Below are 17,603 nucleotides of genomic sequence, written 5' to 3' on the forward strand. Positions count from 1 at the left end.
GAGTCCCCTCCCCTTCCCCGCCCTGTCCGGGGAGGAGCTGTGCCCGCAGGCCCCGCCCCCAGAGGCCCCGCCCCGCCCCCTTCGAGTCGTGGCCGTCGGCGCCGGGATTCCCGCCGCCAGAGGGCGGGCCGCCGGGCGCCGCCTCTGGTCGCTCAGGCTGCCACCTGCCTGTTTGTACTGGAGGCTCCTGCGGGCCCAGGACGGCGAAAATGGCCCGGAGGGGAGCGCCCAGGCCAGAACCGCGGCCTCTCACAGGGCATCGTTGCGAAACAAAACAGAGAGGCCTGTTTGATCCCAGATTGCGGGACTCGGTGAACTCAAGAGTTCGGACCACGTGCAGGGGAGACCGAGGACCCAGGATCTACTAGGCGCACCGTCCCTGCGGCGCATTTTACTCCCATTATCCTTGTGGGGGCAGGGACTTTCACTAACAGCAAGGGAGTTGCTTTAAACACTATTTACATATGGAAAGGGTAATGCACATACTAAGATCTATCGTGAGCTTTTTTAATACATGTAAAACTTGGAAGAAAAGGGCTGTGGCAGGGTCTTTGGGCTTCTTTCCTGATCTGGCCGCCGCGTCCCCGTTCACCTGCGGACGCCGGGACAGTGAGAGTCCAGCCCCCAGTGGGGACGCCGGCCCAGGACACCCAGACTGAGGAGGCAAACCCTGCGGTCCAGCCGGCGGCACAGGTCACCCTGCGAGCCAGGCGCCCAGGCTCAGCTGCGCCGCCAGCAGGAGCCGCAGCCCCAGCCGGGGCGCGGGCGCGGCGGCGGGGGCGCGCAGGCAGGCGGCGTACGCGTCCGCGGCCACCGCGCGCATTGCGCACACGTGCTCGGCGCGGCACAGCGCGTCGCACGCCCGCGCGTCGTGGCCCACAGAGTTGTACACGTAGTAGCGCTGCAGCGCGTCCCGGTCGCCGGCGATGCGGCCCAGCGCGGCGTGCATGGAGCGGGCGCCCGCGTCGGGCACCGCGTAGGCCTCGGTCAGCTGGTACTCGAGCTCCCAGCGCGCCGCTCCCTGCGCGTTCGCCTGGCTCAGGTTCAGGAAGTAAGTCATCATGTCCTGCAGAGGGGGCGGGAGGCCGGCTGTGAGCAGCTGTCTGCTTCCATCCCCAGCCCTGCACCTGGCCTCTGCCCCTCCTCCATGATGACTGCTGTTAGCTAATGAGCATTTACTGCTGACCAGGGTGTGTGTGTGTGTGTGTGTGCGTGTGTGTGTGTGTGTGTGTGTGTGAGAGAGAGAGAGAGAGAGAGAGAGAGAGAGAGAGAGAGAGAGAGAGAGATCTGCTAACTGAATCTGATGGAGGAACTGCGTTTATCACCCCCATTTCCCAGGAGGTGATGGGCTGCTTGATGAGTTGGGAACTTGCCTTAGCTGCAGTGTCATCGGGGTAGAGAACACAGACAGACCTGTGGGCAGTGGGCCCGAGGGCATACTTGAATACCATCTCACGTTGGGGACACTGGGGAGCCATTGAGGGTTATAGAGCAGGAGAGAGACAAGTGCTTTAGAGCAGCGGTCGCCAATCAATGGTCCTCAGACCACTGGTGGTCCATGAAGTCTGAAAGGTTGGCAACCACTGCTAAAGCAGAGATTAATCTCTTCTGTAGTGTGTAGCAGGTGAGCTACCGCAGGGCAGTGCTGGAGGCAGAGGAATTAGGTAGGAGGCCCGTGGCAATGATCCGGGGCGAAGGGAGTTTGGGGAAGAAGAAATGGCCTGATTTGGTGGCAGGATTTGGAGGTAGCACCAGGGGTCTGATCCTGAGTTCTAGCAGGGCGGGGGAGTAACTTGACCTTCCTGAGACTCAGTGGTCATTAGAGTGCGGATTAGCTGGGAAAGAGTTAGGGAGTGTGGTGATGTGTTTAGGCCCCTCCCTCCTCCTCCCCCCCCCCCCCCTCCAGCCTCAGCAGCCCCAGGGCTCCTGACCTGCAGGCTCAGTGTGGCTCGGTCGTATTCGAACAGTCGGATGCCTGGATTGTTGCCCCCATAGACCACTCCAGGGAATATGGGTTTCCAGGGGGTGACTCCCGGGGTAAGGAACATGACACTGATGGGGGCACCTGTTAGGAGAGAGACAATGGGACTGAGAGAGGCTGGCGAGAGGAGGGAGGGAGGAAGGCTGGCAGGTGCCCTCCAGGCAGAGTACCTGCATCATCATAGAACATGCGAAAGCTGTCCAGGTGATTGTGCCCGAAGAACTGCCCTGCGATGACTCGATGATGCTTCTGGACCACCTGGAGGTACTTCTCGTTGAATCCCTCCCGGAACCACATCTTGTTCATTTTCTTCTCAAAGAACCCCGGGGGCACGTGGCCGATGATGTACACCTGTGAGGAAGGAGTGCCAGGAGGGGCTCAGAGATGCCCACCTAGCCCTGCATTGGCCCTCTCAAACCTGCCCATTGCCCTAACTCCCTGGTCGGCAAAATGAGGCTCGAAAGCCACATGTGGCTCTTTGGCCCCTTGAGTGTGGCTCTTCCACAAAATGCCACAGCCTGGGTGAGTCTATTTTGAAGAACTGACATTAGAAGAAGTTAAAAAATTTGGCTCTCAAAAGAAATTTCAATCTTTGTACTGTTGATATTTGGCTCTGTTGGCTAATGAGTTTGCTGACCATTGCCCTAATCAGTTTGGCTCAGTGGATAGAGCATCGGCCTGCAGACTGAAGGGTCCCAGGTTCGATTCTGGTCAAGGGCATGTACCTTGGTTGTGGGCACATCCCTAGCAGGGGATGTGCTGGAGGCAACTGATCAATGTTTCTCTTTCATTGATGTTTCTAACTCTCTATCCCTCTCCCTTCTTCTCTGTAAAAAAATCAATAAAATATATATATATTTTTTTTTTTTTTTTTTTAAAAACCTGCCCATCTCCCCAAAGGCAAGCAGACAGGTTCAAGTGTACCCCGTGTGCTTCCCCTCTTCCCGGCAGATCCCAGTATTCTCACATGCTTCCCACCTCTGCTTTGCCCATGCTACGCCTCCCACCTGGAGTGCCCTTTGCATTTTCACTTCTGTATCCTACTCAGACTTCCAAACCCAGTTCAAAGGAAACTTCCTCCTGTTTGTTTGTTTTGTTTAATTTAAATTTTTTATTGTTTGAAGAAAAGTCTCCTTTCCCCCCGCCATTGACCTCTCCCCGGCCGCTCCCACCTCCCAGCACATGTCCTCACGCCCCTGCTGTCTGTGTCCATTGGTTGTGCTCATCTGCATGCAGACAAGCCCTTTGATATTTTACCACATCAGCACCCATGAGCTTCAGTTTTTTCATCAGGAATAGCACCTAACTGGTGGAGCTTTGAGAGTTAAGTGAGATAATGCACAGTGAGTGCTCAGAAGCACCAGCTGGGGCTGTTCCGTGCAGGGACTCAAGCAAATGAGACACAGGACCAGTACTGGGGGAGCTGCCAGCCCAGCAGACGAGCTGGACACACCACAAGGACGGTGCCAGGGCTGACCAGCAGACCCTGAGCGACAGATGAATAGATTACTCTGACACACATGTCTGTGAAAGAGAAGGCTAAGGGACTGTTTAGCTTTAGCAACTAAAATAGCCCCGATTGCCTGCCTCCTTAGCTTTTTGTTGTAACAACAGCTTGAAGGAAAATTAACCTCTAGATACAATCAGCAGGGTAAGTATCCTTGAGAAAGCACATGTTTCTATAAGGTCAGGTCTTTAAAGATTAAACATAGAGATTCTAGCAAAACACCCGAGGGGATAGGACTTGTTTGGGAAGGTCAAGGCAGGAAGTGCCTTCGGCAAGTCCCCCCCCCCCCCCCCCTCCCGAGGACCCCGACCTCTGGGATAGTCCTCCTCACAGGCATTCCAGCCAGTCCCTGCTTCCCCACAGACGGGGCATCCCTTCAAGTCCCGCCCACAATGTGGGATGGGCTGTTCTGAGGATGGACAAAGCCCCCCACCCCCACCCCCGGGTGCCAGGCTGATAAAGACCCTCTGTCAGGGGTGGGGAATGTCTGGCCCGCTGGCCATATAAGATCTGCGGGCCATATAAGGCCCGAGAAATCATTTGGTCTGGCTCTTCCAAGGCATTGGTGGTGAGTTAATTAAATGTTTAACCAAATATAACAGGCTAATTTTAAGTTGATGATTTTGTGCGGCCCACAAATGATGTTATAATACCCAAATGGCCCTGGCAGAAAAGGTTCCCCACTCCAGCCTGTGATGTATCTGCAAAGAGAGGGTGAATTTGTGCAGAGGTGGGAGCCTCAGGCAGGAAGTGATTCAAGAGTGAGTGGGGGAGGAGGAGAAGGGGGGGGGGGGGAAGCCCTTACCATTTCCCCAGCTCTGGACGCCTTGCTCAGCACCTCTTCCAGCCACTGGAACTGCCGGGCCGGGTCGGCCATGCTGGCCGTCTGCTCATTGTTGGTGTAGTACAGATTGGTGTTGAGGACCACGATCCGCCCAGCCGTCCCCGGCAACTTCTCAGAATAGAACGCGCCTAGGACATCACGGCCAGGGATACATGAAGGGGTCCTCTGCCACTGACTAAACACACCTCCACCCCTTTACTCTCCCACATCCTCCCTCAATACTCCCTTCCCGTTTTCCCATGAGACGGGCATCATGGGTTAAGACCTAAGGCTCTGGAGCCAGGTTACCTGGGTTCAAATCCTGCTTCTATCACTTATTTCCTGCGCAACTTGGGAAAGTTACCTAAGGTCTCCGTCTCAGTGTCCTCATCTGTATGTATCCTGGTGGTAACAGTGAGGTGTGCTTGCCCCTCCAGATGCGTCATCAACGCTTCTCCACTCAGCTCTTTGTCCTGGGAGCTGATCTATGTGAGCTACGCCAATGGGCTTCTGTGCCGCGGGCTTCTGGCTGGTCTGGCCAATGGGGAGCCCCGCAGCAGTGGAGTGTCTTTGGGGTTACCTTGGGCAGCCTGTCTTTGGGTCAGCTGTCTTCAGCCAGGTGGTCTTGTCCCCCAGGGAGCGTTTGGCAATGTCTAGAGACATTTTTTGGCTTTGCAACTGGGGGTGTTACTGGCATGTAGGGGGTAGAGGCCAGAGATGCTGCTAAACATCCAGTAGTTCACAGCACAGATCCCACTACAAAGACCTGCCCCAAAGGTCAATAGCGACAAGAGAAACCCTGCTTGAACTGGATGGAAGGTCACTGCTCTTTCCTAGTGTATTTGCAAGGAGTCGAGTGATGCACTGAGCCCAGTGCTTGGCACACAATAAACTCTCAATAAATATTCACTGCTCCTCCTCATTAGTGCCGTGGGTTAAGAGCATGGACACTGGAGTCAGCCCTGGATTCTGCTATCAGATCCACCTCCCTAAGGGGTGACCTTGGCCAAAGTGATCTGGTATCTTCAAACCTCAGTCTCCTTATCTCTAAAAGATAAGGTGTAAGGAAAAGACCTATCTCTTGGGGATGTGGTAAAGATGAATTAGATTAGACCTCTGAGTACAATGAGTGCGTATGGTAGCAAATGGTATTAGTACCTTCTTTGAAGCGAGCAAAGGATTCATTATTGAGCCAGGGTCTCCACAGTTCTGCTATCTGATTGTAGATACGGTTGCTCCCCGCTGGGAGCTGGTGTTTGGGGTGAAAGTCATGATTTCCCATAGCGGAGTATACTTTAGTATCTGGGAAGGAAAGGAAAAATACAAAAATATATATGGGGAAGCACGTGGAGTTCATCATTTTCAGTTGGCCATTGGCCATCGGAGCTGATGGAGAAGAGCAATGAGAAAAAAATATTCAGTGCTTATCCAGATGAGGGAAATCAAGAGACAAACTGAAAACTTCATTGAATAGAAACTCACTTAACTTTCCTGAGACCTGGGAAGGAGAAGCAGCGAGTTCTCTGGTCCTTGACCCTAACCCCATTCCCAGCAGAAAGTTTTCTGGTCAGAGATGAGGCATCAACTGAGAAAGAGAAAGCTAGCCTGGCCAGTGTGGCTCAGTGGTTGAGTACTGAACTCTGGACCAGTTGCAGGCTGGATCCCCAGTGTGAGGCAGATAGCAGGCAATTGATGATTCTCTCTCAACACTGATGTTTTTATCTCTCCCTCTCCCTTCCTCTCTGAAATCAAGAAAAATAAGTATCTTCCTAAAAAGGACACTTAGTATTTAGTGTTCCTTGTTCTTGTCAATTCTGGGACATCTTCCTGTTGGGGGAAAGGCCTGGTTCATTCCCGGAGGTCTTAGAAGAAGTTTCACTCGTGAAACAGAAGTATTTACTGAGCACCTAGTTTATACCGACGCGTAGACCTGGGGCCAGGCACCCAGTCCCAGCCCAGAGGCCTGGCATTGCGGTAGGTTGGCAGGTGTTGAGTAACGAGGTGTGTGGCTGGTACAAAAAGGGAAGAGCCACTTGCTGGAAGTGTGTGACAGGAGTGGTGGAGTGGGGGCGGGGGGGTGGGGTTTGTTAGAGGCTCTGCAGAAAGGAGGAAGGGGTAAAATGCTCACCATGAATTGTTCACAAAGCAGGAAGCCAGCATCTTAATTGTCTGGAAAAACCTCACCTCTCTGAAGCCAATGCTGGCAGCCATTAAGGATCCATTTAAGAAAAACACGAATTCCTGGAATCTCAGGGGCACAAGAGAAGGGAGAGCATCCCTCCCTCTTTTTGCCGCTTCTATGTGCCTGACGTCTGGAAGCTCCTTACAGGCTCCATGAGGTCATGACCTGATGTCTTGTGCCATCACCATGTCCCCTACCTACCTCTAAACTTGTGTCTCCCATAGTAAATGCTCAATAAATATTTGTTGTTGCCCTGACCGGTGTGGCTCAGTGGATAGAGCGTCGGCCTGCGGACTCAAAGGTCCCAGGTTCGATTCCAGTCAAGGGCATGTACCTTGCTTGTGGGCACATCCCCAGTAGGAGGTGTGCAAGAGGCAGCTGATCGATGATTCTCTCTCATCGATGTTTCTATCAATAACTCTCTATCTGTCTCCCTTCCTCTCTGTAAAAAATCAATAAAATATATTTTTAAAATAAATAAATATTTGTTGGTTGACTAAATGAGTGGATGGATTGGCTTATTGAAGCCTCACAGCAATGCTCTGGGCGGTACCAGCATTTATTTTCCCAGGGAGAAATGTGTCTTGATGAGATTACCCAGCTAGTGCGTGGCAGGGCCTGGAAGGGGCTGGGTCGGCTTGCCTTGTACATCTGCGTGCACCCCTCTGCATAAAACGATGCATCTTACAGTCCATGGCATCCTGGATGTTAGGAAATCAGCAGATGTGCAAGTGTATTATCAACTGGAAAACCTTCTAGCTCAGCCAGCATGGCTCAACCTCTGAACCAGGAAGTCACGGTTCAATTCCTGGTCAGAGCACTTGCCCGGGTTTTGGGCTGGATCCTCAGTGTGGGAGTGCAGGAGGCAGCCGATCAATGATTCATCATTTCCATGGATACGTTCTGTGTGCATCCGCAGGCCAATCAGCTCCCATGTTCCTCGCAGGGCGGTGGGAAGTGCCGTTGCTGTCAGTGGGTGAGGGCTGCTGTGCCCTGGCACCGCGTGAGGCCCAGGCAGTGCTGCGGAGGACCAATGGCGGGCTCTCACCTGGAAAGACCTCTCTGATGAGCTTGGTCAGGCGCTCCACAATCTCCAGCACCTTCGCTTCTCCCAGCCTCTCGTTGGGCACGTGAGGGGTGTCATCGCTGCAAAACACCAACAGCCAGTTAGTGTGCAGCTCAGGGTGGGGAATGAGGAAAGGGGTGCGGGCAGGGGAGAGGCAGGGGGGCGGGTAGTGTGGGGCTCTGCTATGAGAAAAGAGGCCACGGAACAGAGGTCTGGCCAGGCTAAGTTGGGAATCACATAGGACAGAGTTCAAACCCGGGCTCTGCCATTGACCTGTGTGGGTCCTTGGCTGGTTGTTTAAACTCTCTGAGCCCCATGAGCTCATGCGTACAATGGGGATAGTGATGGCGCCCACCTTCTCCCGTCCCTGCTTTTGGATCTTTAGGGCTTGCAGTCCCTAAACCCCAGTGGAAGTGGCTGCATTATTCATCCTCCAACTTAAATCCGGGGAGTTTCAGCCGAATCCGGTTTGGCTCAGTGCATAGAGCATCAGCCTGTGGACTGAAAGGTCCCAGGTTCCATTCCGGTCAAGGGCACATTTCCGGTAGTGGGCATGCAGATGGATGTTTCTAACTATCTCTCTCCCTTTCTCTCTGTAAAATATATATATATATATATATATATATAAAACGGGGGAATTTTCTACATGCCCAGGCATGCCATGACCTTGTCCCCAGCCACGTGAGAGCTGCATGCTGCTGAGGCCGGGAGATTCGAAGGGGAGGGCACAGACTTTGGGATCAGCCACCTCCAGGGTCCCTTTGGGCTGGGTGTGGGGACTCAGGGGGACTCAGGGGACTGAGGGGGACTCAGGGGACTAACGGGGACTCAGGGGGACTAAGAGGGACTAAAGGGGGACTCAGGGGGACTAAGGGGACTAAGAGGGACTCAGGGGGACTCAGGGGGACTAAGGGGGACTCAGGGGGACTAAGGGGGACTAAGGGGGACTCAGGGGGACTCAGGGGACTAAGGGGGACTGAGGGGGACTGAAGGGGACTGAGGGGGACTGAGGAGGACTAAGGGGGACTCAGGGGAACTAAGGGGATTAAGGGAACTGAGGGGGATTAAGGGGGACTAAGGGGACTCGGGGGGACTAAGGGGACAGGGCAAGAAGGGGCAGGCACCCAGGGGCGCGCAGCCGTGCTGTGGGTCTCACCCGGTCCAGAAGATGAAGTCGGGCTCCGGCTCGATCTCCTTCATGGCGTGGACGGAGGAGTTGATGAGGGCCCAGGGGGAGTCACAGAGGTAGTCACCCCAGGGGCCCGGGCTGTGCACCGGCTGGGAGCCAGCTGATGGGCACACCTGGAGCGGGTCTGTGGACACCTTGTAGTCAGGTTCAAGGTGCAGGTCCGAGATGTGCCAGAACCTCCCTGCAGGGGAGAGGAGACCCTCCTCAGGGCCAGGCCCTCCTGAGCAGCTGGGGAGGCAGTGGGGAACCAGGAGCTGGAGGAGGGAGCTGTGCAGGTGAAAGGGTCCAGAGAAAACGGACCACGGGCCCGGCAGGCATGGCTGTTGGGTGAGTGTCAGCCCATGCACCATAGGGTCGCTGATTTGATTCCTGGTCAGGGCACATACCCAGGTTGCAGGTTTGGTCCCCGGTGGGAGCATGTATGGGAGGCAACTGATCGATGTTTCTCTCTCTCTCTAAAATAGATATTACAAAAAGAAAGAAAAAGCCCTGCCGGTGTGGCTCAGTGGTTGAACATAGACCTAAGAACCAGGAGGTTACTCTTCGGTTCCCAGTAGTGGCACCTGCCAGAGTTTCGGGCTTGATCTGCAGTGTGGGGTGTGCAGGAGGCAGCCGATCAATGATTCTCTTTTTGTCATTGATGTTTCTATCTACCTCTCCCTTCCCTTCCTTTCTGAAATCAATGAAAATACATTTTTTGAAAGAGAGAGAGAGAGGGAGGGAGGGAGACTGGGCCACAGGATTTTAGAAAGAAAGAGAGAGAGAGAGAGGGAGGGAGGGAGGGAGGAAAGAGAAAGAGGAAAGAGGAAGGGAGGAAGGAAGGAAGGAAGGAAGGAAGGAAGGAAGGAAGGAAGGAAGGAAGGAAAGGAAAGGAAGGAGGGAGAGAGAAAGAAAGAGGAAGGGAGAGAGGGAGGGAAAAAGAGAAAGGGAGGGAGGGAAAGAGAAAGGGAGGGAGGAAGGAAGGAGAGAAAGAGAGAGAGAGCAAAAAAGAAAGAAAGAAAGAAAGAAAGAAAGAAAGAAAGAAAGAAAGAAAGAAAGAAAGAAAGAAAGGAAGAAAGAAAGAGAAACTGGGCCACAGGATTTGCCCAGGGACCAGTTGATCTGACCCTGACCTGTGACCTCTGACAAGGCCCTCTCCATCTCCCACCTCAGCATCCCCAGCATCAACATGAGGGGTTGGGCTGAGGCATGACCTTCAAGAAACCTTCGGGAGTTCTAAGAAAAGTGTTTGCTTAAAGCGAAGGCGGGGAGAGTCAGGGTTAAGCAAACATACTAGTTGTGGCCTTGGGCAGGTTTCTCAGAGCCCATAATTACTAGTAGAGCCAGATTTTACCATGCTCCAGGGAAATACAAAAATCTGACCTGGCCCTGGCTGGTGTTCTCAATGGCTAGAGCTGCTGAGGCTGGGATTTCCTCACCCTTCGCCATTGCTGTCACTTCCCCTCCATTTCCTGTGTCTCTCAGTCAACACCTGCCCAACCCTCAGGAAGCTGGGCCCAGGCATCCGGCTTCTGTTGGGGAGCAAAGCACCCCCCACGCCTCAGGGCAGGCTGGAGGTGAAGTCTGGTCCCTGGTCACCACTACTTGACTTTCCCTCCCTGGTGAGTCCTAGCTTTCACAGCCTTTCTGGACCTAAATCTGGTCTCAGGAAAGAAGCAGAAACTCGTTCACACTGAGGTGTAAATGACTGACCAAACAAATCCTTATCCCTCCCCTGGGCAAGAATTCATTTTAAAAGCAACATTAGCCCTGGCAGGCTTGGCTCAGTGATTAGAGCATGGGCCCACAGACAGAAGGGTTGCAGGTTCGATTCTGGTCAAGGGCATGTATCTCAGTTGTAGGCTTGATCCCCGGCTGGAATTGGGATGCAGGAGGCAACCAGTCTATGTGCCTCTTTCCCATGTCTCCCTCTCTCTCTCTCCCTCTCTCTCTCCCTCTCTCTCTCTCTCTCTCTCTCTCTCTCTCTTTCTCCACCCCTCTTCCACTCTCTAAAAATCAATTTTAAAAAATATCCACAGGTGAAGATTAACAACAACAACAACAAAGACCACTGAGCACCTAGCACGGCCCAGCATAACTGCTCAATAAACAAACGTCAGCTCTGCTTGGACATCGTCCTCAGTGCTGGTTGTGTGCCAGGCTCTCAGCTGCTCCTGAGTAGGGTCTGAGGAAGTGGGTGACCAGAGGACTGACCAGAATGGAGCAGAACCTGTGCCAGTCCTTCCCATTGGCCTCCATTTCTGCAGCTGCAGAAAGGCTGCTGGATCCTCGCGATGGCTTCAGGCAAAGGACCCCAGAGAAGGGCAGTGGAGAATCCGAAGGAAAACTGCAGGTCCCGCCCTCCCACTGCCTCCCCTCTAACTGTATGGCAATCTAGCCTCTCACAGGCATCGCAGACTGGACGGGTCCCCTCAAACTGCCATCTCCTCCTCCCTCACATCAGGGAATGACAGCTGTCCTTCCAGCTGGAGCCCCTGGAGTCCCGCCTCACACCCACTGTCCGTCACACCTGTCAGCAAGTCTGGTTCAGAGACAGACCATCTCCCACCACCTCCGGTCCTGCACCCCGGCTGAGCCGCCCTCCTCTCTCCCTCGATGGTGGCAATAGCCTCCCCTGGTCTGGCTGCTCTCCTTTCCCAGGTGACCGGCCGTTCCCCTTTGCCCAGGACTGCAGGAGGGTCCCAGGCGCCACACTTTAAGTGGCAAAATTAGGAAAGTTCCAGGCACACAGACACCAGTTGGTTCCCCTGCCTTCCGGTCATTACAGCCTCTCCTCAGCAGAGCAGCCCAAGGCTCCTTTTATTTATTATTTTTAAAAATATATTTTATTGATTTTTTTACAAAAAGAAAGGGAGAGAAATAGCTAGAAACATCGTTCAGCTGCCTCCTGCACACCCCCCACCGGGGACATGCCTGCAACCAATGCACATGCCCTTGACCGGAACCTGGGACCTTTCAGTCCGCAGACCAACCATCTATCCACTGAGCCAAACCGGTTCGGCCCAAGGCTCCTTTTAAAGGTTTACATGTCAGATCACATCACAGCTCTGCCTGAAACCCTCTAACGGTGTCCCACTTCCCTCTGACTCCTTCAATTGTCTGCAAATTTATACACGAGCTGCTGCCACCCACTCCCTGGTTCCCTGACCTCATCTCTCCCACCTTCCCTGGTCCACGCTGGCTTCCTTGCTCATCCTCACGCACATCACCTGCATGTGCAGCTCGGGGCCTATGCCCTGTCCATCCTCTTTCTGGAATGTTCTCCTCCCGATGTCCACATGGCTCTTTCTCTCACTCATTTGAGCCTCAGGTCTCTGCTCAGATGCCCCTTTAGTAGGCAGCTCTGCTCTGGCCACCCTGCAAGGACCCCCTTTCTCCTGCGGTGTTACTTCCCATCACCCTGTTACCTGCGGGAACACTGTGCACGGACACCTGACTTTTGGGTTGTTTCTTTCCAGGTGAAGGGATGCTTGTGGGGACGGGGGCTTTGCCTGTTTTCCTTTCTTTCCCGGGTCCTGGAATAGCTCCTGGGGCATGGCAGCCCTCCACCAACATCTGTTCAGGGAGTTCACCATCTCCTGCCACCTTCCTCCTCTACCAGCAGGCTGCTCTGATGTCTCCCCCTTACCTCTTAGCAAGGCCGGTGTCCCTCCCCTGGCCAGCGGTCACCTCCACTTACAACGCTCAGGCTCAAACAGCACCCCCACCGCCTCCTAACTCTCTGAGGGCCTCCCTGCCCAGCTATTTTTAGCTGCACCTCCAGCTTTCTGAGCGGCTTAAGCCCGGACACGTGAAACAGGGAAACAGAAGACAGTGAGACAGCAGCACACCGCCATCTAGAAAACCTACATGCAGAGCAGTCTGCAGCCGTCTAGTAACTCCTATCTCCCCAAACCAAAGACACTGAAGAAGAAATGATTGGCCCTTCCCTCCCCATCCAGAGGGTGAATAGCTTAAATCACCCTCCTCAGGGAGACACAACAGAAATCCAGTCAGTGCCACTTGCCAACCATACCTCAGTGCAGATAAAGTTAAGAGAATAAACTTCATTCGGGTACATCAGCATAAGACCCGCCCTCAATGCCCAGCCTGTAGAACCCCCCAAAACGAAGGTCCTGCACCAGCTTTCCCTCCCAGGAGCACACGAGCCTCTCCCCTCCCCCCTCCACAGGCATGTATCTCCTCACCGGGAAAGGACCCGAGAGGCTTGCAGCCAGGCCAGCAGCCATTCGTCCCAGACAAACCTCCTGAACCTGTGCCCAAGGCCCCTTTTCTCGGACTTCTTAGTAAGCCAAAGCAGGCCAGCCTAGGCTGGTTTCCCCAGCCCTTCCTTGTTCCATTGTCTGCAGCTTCAATAAACATCCTCTAACACTCCTGGACTCAGCTGTGACATTTTTCCTGCAGGAAGTCAGAAACCCACACTACTGCTGGCCCATGGCGGACCCTCAGGGCCAGGACCCCTTCCCCGGAAACACTGAGGTCACAGAAGACATCAAAGGCATTTGCAGAGCCTACCTGGTCCAGCCCTGGCGGCTCCCCAGTGGGCCAGGAACACCAGCAGCTGGAGCAGGCTCATCCTTGGGGCTTGCGTCACAGGGAACGAGGGGTTTTCCAGGCGCTATTGTTCCAGCCACAGGCTTCCTAAATGGTAGTGGTGGCTGCTCGCCGGAGCAGAGCTTCCTGTCCTGTCACCTGGTGGTTCCAGTCATCGAAAGCTCCTCTGGCTTTTCCTCCGTTGTCCAGCAGGGTGTGAACTGGGTATAGAAAGCAGCACCCGTCCCACAGTTATAGGCTAATAGGAAGCTCGGAAAATCCCAGGACAAGTGGAAAAGGGAAGCTAAGGCAGATGGTTAAATAGCAGCTTGCAGCCACCTATCAAGTCCTTTCTTCCCTAAACCAAGGACACTTAAGAGATAATGGTTCGCCCACCTTCCAGAACTGAAATATCATTGCTGACATGTACACATAAGGAAACGTTTGACCTTGAAATTGGGTCTCAAAAGAACTGCTGGCCCAGAAAGAAACTCTCTACAGACTGATTCATATGCCTTTCAGCATAAGGATTATTGCTTGTCTCATTTTTTTGATTCTTATATTTCCAGTAGGACATGATCTCACTCATCTAGGGGAAATGGTGAACAACATAGACTGGTGAACAAGAACAGACCCAGAGATAAGGAGCCATGGTCAGACTGTTGGACCTCAGAGGGAGAATGGGGGTAAGACAGAGAGATCAACCAAAGGACTTGTGTGCACAGATATGAGCCTAACCGGTGGTCGAGGACAATGGGGGGTGGGCATGAGTGAGGGAGGGATTGGAATGGGGGGTTGAGGACAAATACATGATACCTTAATCAATAAAGAAATTTTAAAAAACACACAAAAACAAACAAAGAAAAGAGATAATGGTTTGTACTTCTCCCCAACCAGAGGGTAAATAGCTTAAATCACCCTCAGGGAGACAGATAGTGCCACTTGCTAACCACACCCAAGGATAAACAACTTAAGATAATAAATCTCATCTTGGTACATCAGCATAAAGCTGATAAATATTTTATTGATCCTCCCCCCAAACCTAAACGCCCCGCCTTAGAACCCCTCAAAATGCAGGTCCCAGGGAGTTCATGTGCCCAAGCCCCTCCTGTCCTTTTCCCCTCCCCCCACAGGCACTTATCTCCTAAACTCTGAGGACCCTGTGAGACTTGCAACCAGGGGAGCCAAGGGCAGCGGCAGCACATCCTGGGTAATCCCACAAAGCCTACCTCTCCGTGCCTGAGATCCCTGCTTCCCCGTGGAATCTTTGTCCTACCTTACATATGCAGCTGGCTTATGGGGGGCTGCAGAGCAGATTTCTGTGGATGGCCAGCTGCTCCCCCATGCTGCCGGCAGTTTGGGAGTAAAAACTCATCTATGATTCAACCCTGTAGCGACAGGCAGCTTGGACCCACTGGTTGTTTGGTTTCACCTCACCTTGACCTCTTGATTATAGGTCAATGCTCAACCACTGAGCCACACTAATGGGCTCTACCTTCTTCCTTGTTTCACATCCTACATGTGTTTTTTGCTGCAGTCAATGAATTCTTGCTTGCTTTTCTACACTTTGTCTCTTGATTGAAATCTTTCCTTGGAGGAGACAAGAACCAAGGTCCCCTTGTCTCATCCGTAACACTGCCAGATCCTCAGAGCAGTCAGTCCAGCCAGCAACTGGCTTCTTTTTTTTTTTTTAATTTAATTTAATTTTTAAAATATATTTTATTGATTTTTTTACAGAGAGGAAGGGAAAAAGATAGAGAGCTAGAAACGTCAATGAGAGAGAAACATTGACCAGCTGCCTCCTGCACAGCCCCCACTGGGGATGTGCCGGCAACCAATGTACATGCCCTTGACCAGAATCGAGCCTGGCCAACGCTCTACCACTGAGCCAAACCGGTTTCGGCAGCAACTGGCTTCTTGACGGAACTCACCTAACCCTGTCACTGAGAGGCAAATTCACAAGCTCTTGGAGAACAAACAAACCTGTATATCATGGCTGGTCTTTGCCATTGAAAAAACTTCACTGTTAGTTGGGGATAAAGCCGCTTATTCACAAATGAATCAAGACTATGAGTAATCCATTCACTCATGCTGGGAAACATGTTCCAGGGGGGAACCCAGGGCAGTCCCTGCCCTCAAGATTGTTGGGGGGACCAAAACCCGTTTGGCTCAGTGGATAGAGCGTCGGCCTGTGGACTGAAAGGTCCCAGGTTTGATTCTGGTCTAGGGCATGTACCTTGGTTGCAGGCACATCCCCAGTAGGGGGTGTGCAGGAGGCAGCTGATCGATGTTTCTAACTCTTTCTCTTCCTCTCTGTAAAAAATAAATAAAATAAAAAATATTTTAAAAAAATAATAAATAAATAAATAAATAAATGGCATTGCTCCTCTTTTCAGTCCTGATAATAGCCTAGAGAGGGAAATGGAACACTTCTTGAAAAGCACTGTGGAGAGAATCCAAGATGGCTGCTCAGGTAGGCAACTAGCCGCAGCCGCACACAACAATTTCAACAAAATACAACTAAAATATAAAATGGACATTACCCAGAACTACAGGAAAGTCGACTGACTGGAAATCTTACAACAAGAAGCAAGGAGAAAACCAGAAGGAAGCGCGGAGAAGCTGTAAAAGCCTAAGGTACGGAGACACGCGGCGCGCAGAGAGGACGGAGCCGGAGAGGAGGGAGGCCGAGTGCCTGGCTGGCGTTCCCAAGCGGGAAGCAGAGAAAAGCTCCGACTGTGCTGGGCCCAGCTCCAACTGCTCTGAACCCCAATTCTAGGCCAGACCCCGGGGACCCAGGCTCACCCATAGGGAGCTGGGCTGTAAGGCGGAACCCCAGGGAACAGCGAGAGGAGGTCCCGGAGGTTCGCACACAGCGCGCAGAGAAGGGCTGGCCGGCTGTGCCGCGGGATTGCCCTGACGGGAAGGAGACAGGGGCTCCAGACTGCTCTGAACGCCACCTCCAACTCCACTTCCAACTGAACTGAACCCCAATACCGGACTCATTGGGGGAGAGCATAGACAGTTTGGCAGCAGGCGAAAATCGAGGGCACCTTTCTCTCAGAGTCGCTTGCAACAAGTACTGAAGGACCCGCATAGGGCGGGGCTGACGGAAGCCAAGGCTGTAGGCTCCACCCTGAAACCCCGCCCCATCAGGAAAGCTGCCTGAGAAAATGCCTAAACCAAACAGATCACAAACGAAAGAAATGGAGGACAAAAAGCGACTGGATATAGAGTTCAAAACCACACTTATAAAGTTTTTCAAGAGTCTCCTAGAAAAGGCCGATAAAATAAATGAGATCTATGAGGATATGAAAAGGGATCAACAAGAAATGATAAGGGATCAACAAGAAATAAAGAATACATTGTCTGAAATAAAAAATATTTTACAGAGTCCTAAAAACAGAATAGAAGATCGCAAGAATCAAGTCAAAGATTTGGAACATAAAGAGCCAGAAGACACTCCTCTGCAGAAGCTAGAAGGCAAGAGAATCCAGAAAATTGAAGATGATGTAAGAAACCTCTGGGACAACTTCAAACGATCCAACATCAGAATTATGGGGGTCCCAGAAGATGAAAGAGAGCAAGATATTGAAAACATACTGAAAGAAATAGTGACAGAAAACTTCCCCCACCTGGTGAAAGAATTGGACTTACAAGTCCAGGAAGCACACAGAACTCCAAATAAAAGGAATCCAAAGAGGACCACACCAAGACAAATCATAATTAAGATTCCAAGAGCAAAAGACAAAGAAAGAATATTAAAAGCAGCAAGAGCTAAGCAGGTAGTTACCTATAAAGGAACACCTATACGATTGTCAGCTGATTTCTCAACAGAAACCATGCATGCCAGACGGGAATGGCAAGAAATATTCAAGGTGATGAATAGTAAGAACCTACAGCCAAAGATAATCTATCCAGCAAAGCTATCACTCAGATTCGAAGGTCAGATAAAGAGCTTCACTAATAAAAAAAAGCTAAAGGAGTTCATCACCACCAAACCAGAATTATATGAATTGCTGAAGGGGGTTCTTTCAGAAGAGAAAGTAAATAAAGATAAAAATTATGAACAACAAATACGTAACTATCAACAAGTGAATCTAAAAACCAAGGAAACTAAAAAAAAAATCTGAGGAACAATATTAACTGTTGAATATAATAGAATCAGAGGTATGGAAGGGGAGTGAACTGATGATTTTTGGGGAAAAGGGGAGAGGGAGATGTGGGAAGAGACTGAACATAAATTGTGCACCTATGGATGAGGACAATGGGGGGTGGGGAAAGGACAGAGGGTGGGGTGAGAAGGGGGGGGGAAAGGAACA

The 17,603-nt window shown here is 52.1% G+C and overlaps 1 protein-coding gene across 1 annotated transcript; it reads right to left on the bottom strand.

Moving 5' to 3' along the window:
• Window positions 1-493: 493 nt before the first annotated feature.
• Window positions 494-13,473, bottom strand: SMPDL3B (sphingomyelin phosphodiesterase acid like 3B). The gene is made up of 8 exons (XM_084871797.1): window positions 13,264-13,473; window positions 8,716-8,929; window positions 7,542-7,639; window positions 5,470-5,613; window positions 4,294-4,460; window positions 2,152-2,332; window positions 1,932-2,065; window positions 494-1,066 (listed from the first exon to the last, which is right to left on the bottom strand). Exons 1-8 carry the CDS (start codon window positions 13,322-13,324, stop codon window positions 695-697), a joined length of 1,371 nt encoding a protein of 456 aa, XP_084727923.1. The 5' UTR covers window positions 13,325-13,473; the 3' UTR covers window positions 494-694.
• Between the last annotated feature and the right edge of the window lie 4,130 nt (window positions 13,474-17,603).

The sequence above is a fragment of the Pipistrellus hanaki genome, assembly GCF_964339955.1.
Source record: "Pipistrellus hanaki genome assembly, chromosome: 2".
NCBI lineage: Eukaryota > Metazoa > Chordata > Mammalia > Chiroptera > Vespertilionidae > Pipistrellus > Pipistrellus hanaki.

Excerpts from the sequence above, each read along its gene's own strand:
- SMPDL3B (XM_084871797.1), bottom strand. The coding sequence starts at position 13,324 with ATGAGCCTGCTCCAGCTGCTGGTGTTCCTGGCCCACTGGGGAGCCGCC. Across the intron at positions 8,930-13,263 it reads AGCCGCCAGGGCTGGACCAG|GGAGGTTCTGGCACATCTCG; the intron begins GTAGGCTCTGCA and ends TCTCCCCTGCAG. Across the intron at positions 4,461-5,469 it reads CTTTGCTCGCTTCAAAGAAG|GCGCGTTCTATTCTGAGAAG; the intron begins GTACTAATACCA and ends GTGATGTCCTAG.